The 8,237-nt window shown below is 41.2% G+C and overlaps 1 protein-coding gene across 1 annotated transcript in view; it reads left to right on the top strand.

The window, feature by feature from the left end:
• The first annotated feature begins 217 nt into the window (after positions 1–217).
• LOC126260805 (uncharacterized) overlaps positions 218–8,237 on the top strand; it is a 57,188-nt gene continuing 49,168 nt past the window's right edge. The window contains exon 1 of the mRNA XM_049958167.1: positions 218–253. Coding sequence (XP_049814124.1) covers positions 218–253 — 36 coding nt within the window. The remainder of the gene's footprint in view (positions 254–8,237) is intronic.

Genomic DNA, 8,237 nt, shown 5'->3' with positions numbered 1-8,237 from the left:
TGTTCCTTATAATCAAATTCAATTTACGAACATAGAACTATTTTCGTAAATTCCTTGCTCTTCATACAACATCAGGTGTTTCGATAACAGCTGTCAAAAGTGTTGCGCAAGGATTTTTCTGATACCAACATTATCTGGTAGATCCCTTGATAAACTCTTGGCTAGTCATAAGTATTTAAACAGCTGGCTCAATACATTCGAAATCACACAGACTAATATGGAGCTGCCGAGAGGTGTAAAGACTGTCTTTCTGGTAAGTGTGGTTGATCTGATTTTATTAGATAAATATGGCTGTTTTTATATTTATAGTTATGTTGCGAGCTCTGTTAACATCTAAGTTATTACGTATAGAAAATTTCACAGTTACTCTAATATTCGATAAGGAATAGTTCTAGCCATTTTTAAAGCAATAATCGTAACAATCATCTAAACTGGTGCATGGGAAACTATCCTGAATGGTAGGGTGGTCCAGCATATTTTAGCATCATATTTGTGTGCAATAGTAACTTAGTTTCTGTGTAAGTTGCTACTCAAAGCACTAACCAAGGACAAACAGTTCTGTTTGTTGATTAGGCATGTCTATTTTGTTATATAGCTCTCGTAAGTCTGCCATCCAAAGTTCGGAAATTGGTATCGAGCCCTCGATCCTCATCTGATCGACGTCAAACTGTCAAACTATTCTTTTGTTTTACAATTTTATTTCTGACATATGAGATGTTGGTTCGAATGTGACATTATTACAATTGAAGACTGGTTAAGATTTTCTGCTTCTTTTCATACCATTGTTTTCACTCACGAGGTTGTCATAAAACAATTGAATTTTTTGCTGTAAGTTTCCTTTTTAGAAATTACTTCTAACATTGCTATCATTTACTGACAGCAGGAACCAATTTTTATTCATGGTAAGGTAAGTATTATGGGAAGATAGTTTTCTTGAGCCAATTCCACCAATCTTGAGATGCACATACTGCATCATTTGGTTTTACACACCTCTTAGGAAAGAGTCTGTTGAAATAACTGAACTAACTCAATCGTAGCGGAAGTCGAAATACCTCATTCAAAATGGTATTTTACTGAACATGAATTAGTGAATACTTGAAAATCAAAATACCAGTTTCTTTTCAAATATCCTGCTAAGAAAAATTCCCGGGTCCTATTTCTCAGATCAAATATTATCTTTTGATATGCATAACAATGATACTCCATTTAACTTTCATTTTGATAATATAATAGTATGTTTCGTTTCTTTATGGCTGTCAGTCTCTTACAAACTTGGTTCACATGCATAACCAAATGGCGCATTGTGATGGACTCCCTTTTATGTTATGAATCAGTGAACCAAAACATTAACTTACCATCACCCTGAACTAAGGAAACATTAATCAATAGCTGAGATCCGAGTCATGTAGTAATCGTGACATGTGCTTGTAACACATGTATTTGTCAGCGTGTTTATGTGACACAGACGTTATGTTGGCAAACATAAAATGTGCCATCTGCTAAATTTTTCTGATTTTGAACAATTAATTTTTGATTTTTAATTATTTACTTGGAGAACGGATTTTTTTGAACATCTGTCAGATGTAATATGATTGCACTGAAATGTTTGTGTGGGAATCTATAGCTTGCAAACTTTAATCTTGATTCTTCAAATTCCCAAATATTTATCTTGAAATAGTGTTCTGACGTATTTTCTACTTTCAAGAAGTATTCAGCTTTGCGTATTACGCACAATGTTATCTTCAAGATGATGAAAAGCTCGGCTTAATTCCGTCAGTCTGTTATTGATGTCGAGTCATAGGCTAAATGATTAAATGTAATAGGAGACCTAGAATAATTATTTCTTTTGTTTTATGGAAATAACTGTTTGCATACAGTGTTAACATTACTTGCACTTTGTCTCATCACATTACACACTATGATACAATAATAAAATCGATAATTCTTGCGTATTATGTCTAGAATTGTTTATTGTCTTACTATTTCTACAGCACTCCCACATCATTCACCAACTCTGACTCCTACATCCACCACTCTCGACGTCCTAGCCGCTCTGTTGAGTTGTGATCTATCTTACCGTCTCCTCCAACTACGTGCTTTTCCCCAGTGGCATCACATAGTGTCACGTGATTTGCCGATGATTGAAATACTCTTCGAAACAATTCCCTTTTCTTATCAGTGCTTTATTGTCAGCAAACTGTTATATGAGCGTGGGGCTGAGATTAGAGTGAATTTAAATATTCACTGAACTTCTAATCATTTGGCAATCAATAAAAATGGGAGACGACATGACGAAAATATCCTTAAATATCCTTTCCCTTAATTAAAAAAAATGTTCTTGGTCGTTGAACTTCCATAATATAATTGAGAACGTGAAAACTGAATCACTTTAACTTGAAAGAAAAATCTGTAAAACCATAACTACTATCCACATTTCCCTGACTCATTCTAACGACTAACAACTGTGGGAAATCTAACTAACCTACCTATACAATTGGTGACTTACGCAATATGCCTTTATAACTGTAAAAGTGTATGAAGTTGGCTGGCTTAGAAACCAATACCAATACAATTTCTTTTCGTAAACTCATTAACATTTGTATACTCATTTTGAAACTGATGTTGGCTGTTGAGAAGTAGTTACTTATTAGTGACTTGTACTTCTAAGAATGAAATAAATATCCATTACTGCTTCTAGACAGCGAAACACTACTTTCTATCGGGTTCTTCCTAAGGAAAGGAAACTAAAATATCCTTGTTCTTCGTGCCATTGTTGTGGTACTGATGGTGCATCAACACTGTAAGTAATATGACTAGCCGTCTCTGAAGTGTCATTGCTATCTTGTTCATCCATGTTTTGTTCATGCACATTTCCTTTCTTATAACCTTGTTTCTTCATCTTAGTTACTTGTAATTTATTTTCCGCGACGTAAAATTTGGATTTCAACATTCCCTTTCCTTATATAGGGTGCGGAAAAACGAACTGACCAAAAGTGTAGGGCACAAAGACAGCATTAATCAAAGGAACTTGAGTACAGAAACTAGTTGAATATTTTCGGTGCTACAGGAACGTAACCGAAATCTGACATATGATCATCTTTATTCAAAATGAAATGTAATTCATAGAAACTGAATGCGAAAACGAAATGTTTGTACAAAGTGTGCAACTTTGCTTCCACCGTCTTTTCCCCAACATTTGAGGCTGCCATGAAACAAATTGGTTACACACGCCTCATTCAAAGTATTTTCCATCGCTGGCCATTATTTTCTCCCATCTTTTGGGCACTGTACAAATCCCGCGTCGAAAAAATTGTTCATCCTTTGAAGCGATCCACGAATCGATCCAATTTCTGACCTCTTCATGAAATGGGAAGAGTTGGTCAGCCAGGCCATGCGCCATTGATCTAAACAGGTGATAGTCAGAGGGAGTAGTGTCTGGAGAATATGGCGCGTGGGGTACGACTTCCCATTTTATTGTTTCCAAGTACGTTTTGACCTCTTTTGCAACGTGGGGTCTGGCATTGTCGTGCTGCAAAATCACTTTATCGTGCCTGTCGCTGTATTGTGGCCGTTTGTCTTTTGAAGCTCTGCTCGAACGCATTAACTGCGATCGATAACGAGCACATGCGATTATTTCACTTGGTTTTAACACCTCATAGTACACGACGCCGAGCTGGTCCCACCAAATGCAGAGCATGATCTTGGAGCCGTGAATATTCGGTTTGGCCGTCGACGTGGAAGCATGGCCGGGATATCTCCATGATTATTTGCGTTTAGGGTTATCGTAATTAACCCATTTTTGTCCCCAGTCACAATGTGATGCAGAAATCCCTTCCGTTTTTGCCTCTGAAGCAACTGTTCACAAACACACAAACGCCTTTCAACGTCTCTTGGTTTCAGCTCACACGGGACCCAAGTCCCTTCTTTCTGAATCATGCTCATAGCCTTGAGACGTTTTGAAATGGCTTGCTGTGTCACTCCCACTAAACGTGACAATTCTTCTTGAGTTTGACGTCAGTCCTCACTCAGCAATGTCTCCAATTCTGCACCTTCGAAAACATTCTCTCTTCCGCTACTATGCCGGTCTACAACGTTAAAATCACCGTTCTTGAAGATTTGAAACCACTCACGACACTTTTTTCACTAATGGCGTCCTTACCATACGTACTTGAGAGCATTCGATGAGACTAAGCTACTGTTTCCTTCATATTGAAACAAAACAGTAACACTCCTGCAAATGACGAGAATTAGGCTCGCAAACAGACATTTTCCATCAAGAACAACTTTATGATACAGACACAAATCGACTAATGTTTGAATGAGGTTATGTTGATCGAGGTCCAAGCTAACTGCCTGACGTCTGCGATCTGTTTCTTTCCACCGCTACTTACCGTTGTTGCCACCTATCGGCAAACGGCAGAAGCAAAGTTGTACACCTTGTACTAATTAATAGTCACGATGAGAATAAGAGAAACTTAAAGCATCACATACAAGTGTACCGTCTTATCTGACGTACTGTACAGCACTTCTTTAGAAATGAAAGCAATCGAATGTCCATGTTTCATGCTTCAGTATGTCCTGAAAAGGACACAACTTAATTAACATCAGTATGTTGTAGCAAATGTTCAAATTTACCATCGTTTTCACGCTGGCATAACGCCGTGAATATTCAACTGCGACCCCTAGTTGCCGTACTCAAATTTCTTTGTTTGATGTTTCCGTTCTGTCCTACACTCGACCGCTGCAGTCGCAGGTTCGTATCCTGTCTGGGGCATGGGTGTGTGTGGTGTCCTTTTTTCCACACTCTGTATAAGTTTTTTAGTTCCATCCTTTCTCTTTCATATTTTTTCGGCATAAGCAGTAAATCGACTTTGAAGATATTCCACCCATCTTGGTGTTTTAAAAACTGCCAGATCACTGTTTCACATAATACATACATGCAATAAGTTCTCCAATTCGAGGTTTTCTAAGTGATAAACAGACCACATAACCACACAGCCAAGAGAAACCGTTGTGAGAAACTTATGCGAAACGGATATCGGGAATGCAGCCATTAATTATATCTAACATAGACTTATTTTCGCTTTGTTCAGTACTTTGTACAAGTATCTACATCGGCATCTGTACTCCGCGATGGTACCGTTATATCATCCTGCCTTTGTCTTCATCTACATCTAGATAGGTACTCAGCAAACCACCGTACGGTGCGTGGCGGAGAGTATCCTGTACCACTACTAGTTCTTTCCTTTTCTGTTCCTCTCGCAAACAGAGCGAGGGAAAAAAACGACTATCTATAGCCTCTGTATGAGCCCTAGTTTCTCGAATATTATCTTCCTGGTCCTTATGCGCAATGTACGAGGATTGTACCAAAAGTAAGGTTCCCAATGAGCTACAGCCTCTAGGGAAGGTGCTAGGCTGTGCTGCGCACAGTGGTTCCCCACTCTCCAGCCCGCCCGTCCGCGATTCGCTACGTCGCTCAGTCTTGGCTTGGCAGCTGTCAGAGGTGGAAGTGTTGATCGGCGCTCCTGCCAAGTGCGAGGTTCGAACAGTAATCTAGTTTCTACACGCAAGGAAGTTACCGCCCATGGAGATTCATTGGCGACTGACTGAGGTTTATGGTGAAGAGTGCAAGTCATTCAGCATGTCAGGAAATGGTGCAGGGCTTTTCCTGAGGGTCGCTCAGAAGTTCAGATGAAGAACGGAGTGGATGACCGCCGTTTTCGGATGCGATGGCCCAGAAAATCAACAGTGAGTTGCTCAAAGATCGGAGGGTCACCTTCCGTGAACTTGTTGAACGCAATGCTGAAGCATCTCCCGACACAATTGAAAGAACTTTAACAGAAACGTTGGGTTATCGCAAGGTGTGAGCTCACTGGCTCCCCCGGATGCTTACTGACGGACACAAGGAGAAACGCCTTGATTGTGGTCGCAAGTTTCTTCAACAATGTGAGGGGGGAGGCAACAAGGAGAAGTTGTTGGACTCTATCATCACGGTAGATGAAACGCGGGTGCTTCATTACACCCCTAAAGAACAATCTCATCAGTGGCGTCACTCCGGTTCACTGCAACCAAAGAAATTCAAACAAACGCAGTCTGCAGCAAAGGTTATGGCGACTGTGTTTTGGGATTGGAAGGGGGTACTCCTCATCGATTTCAGGGAACCTGCGACGACAATAAACTCAGACAGGTATTGTGAAACATTGACCAAACTCCGGTGAACAATTCAGGATCTCCGGAGGGGAAGACTGAAGGAGGGAGTAGTGCTTCTTCACGACAACACTTGAGCCCACGTTGCTCGTCGAACACAGGAGCTTTTGAAGAAATTTGGGTGGACTGTTATGCCCCATCCCCCATACAGCCTGGACTTAGCCCCCAGCGATTATCACCTCTTCCCCAAGCTAAAGGAACACTTTGGTCGCAAACACTTCAAGAGCGATGACTGGTTGGCAGGAGACTTTTTCTACTTAGGACTACAAAAGCTGGAGAACCATCTTCCAAAGTGTGTCGAAAAAATGGAGGCTATGTCGAAAAATAGACAATAGGGTAAGATTTTCAACGATGTATAAATTAATAACAATAAACAATGTTTTATATTTGTAAAAAATATGGGAACTTTACTTTTGGTACAATCCTCATATGTTAGCGGCTGTAGAATCTATCGGCAGTCGGCTTCATATGCCGCCTGTCTAAATTTTCTCAGTAGTGTTTCTCGAATAGAATGTCGCTTTCCCTCCTGGGATTCCCGAACAACACATGTTGTTCGACCCTACTGGTAACAAATCTAGCAGCCTGCCTCTGAACTGCTTCGATGTCTTTCTTCAGTGTGACCTGGTACTAACCCCAAACACTTGAGAAGTACCCAAGAATAGGTCGCACCAGTGTCATGTATGTGGTCTCCTTCACAGGTGAACCACTCTTTCCTACAGTTCTCCCAATAAACCGAAGTCGACCATTCGCCTTCCCTACCACAGTTCTCACATGCTCGATCCATTTCATATCGCTTTACGCTACGCCCAGATATTCAAACGACTTGTCTGAGTCAAGTCGGCCACTAGTAATGGTTCAAATGGCTCTGAGCACTATGGACTTAACATCTGAGGTCATCAGTCCCCTAGAACTTAGAACTACTTAAACCTAACTAAAATAAAGAAAATCACACACATCCATTCCCGAGGCAGGATTCGAACCTGGGACCGTAGCGATCGCGTGGTTCCAGACTGAAGCGCCTAGAACAGCTCGGCCACACCGGCCGGTGCCACTAGTAATACTGTAACCGAACATTACAGGTTTCCTGTTCCTATTCATCCGCATATTGTATTTTTCCACATTTAGAACTAGCTGCCATCCATCACATCAACTAGAAATATTGCATAAGTCGTCTTGTATCTTCGTACAGTCACTCTACTTTGACACCTTGCCGTACACCACAACTTCATCAGCAAATAATCGCAGATTGCTTTCCTGTTCCATTCACGAATGGAGTGTGGGATGAAACATTATAGAGCAGCGTCTGCCACTGGAATTTGTTGAGCGCCTCTGAAATGCTCTCACGTCGAGTAGACGATCCCGTGACGAAATGCGCAGCTTTTCGTTGGACTTTTTCTATCTCGTCTATTAATTCTACTTGGTTAAATGTCCTGAACCGAGCAACAGTACTGAAAATCGGCACCACCTGAGTTTTATACCAACTTCTTTCACGTGTGAGTCAATGGCCACACTGGATGCACTTAGCTTGGCGCACCAGGCGACTCACCTAGCTAAACTAGTAGCTGTGAACGTACGGGACCGTCGGCACTGACAGCCAGCTTGCTGTACTACTCGTTTGGCTTGTCGCTGGGCCAACGGTGTAGTTGGTTCTTCCTGCGTTGACACCTACTGGCGTCGAAGATAATACAACCTGCTATGTTGTTGTTGTTGTGGTCTTCAGTCCTGAGACTGGTTTGATGCAGCTCTCCATGCTACTCTATCCTGTGCAAGCTTCTTCATCTCCCAGTACCTACTGCAACCTACATCCTTCTGAATCTGCTTAGTGTTTTCATCTCTTGGTCTCCCCCTACGATTTTTACCCTCCATGCTGCCCTCCAATACTAAATTGGTGATCCCTTGATGCCTCAGAACATGTCCTACCAACCGATCCCTTCTTCTGGTCAAGTTGTGCCACAAACTCCTCTTCTCCCCAATCCTATTCAGTACCTCCTCATTAGTTATGTGAACTACCCATCTAATCTTCAGCATTC

This window comes from Schistocerca nitens, chromosome 5 (genome assembly GCF_023898315.1).
Source record: "Schistocerca nitens isolate TAMUIC-IGC-003100 chromosome 5, iqSchNite1.1, whole genome shotgun sequence".
Classification (NCBI taxonomy): Eukaryota; Metazoa; Arthropoda; class Insecta; order Orthoptera; family Acrididae; genus Schistocerca; species Schistocerca nitens.
Note: the sequence above shows the minus strand (reverse complement) of the source record. Positions and strands in the feature narration are given on the sequence as shown.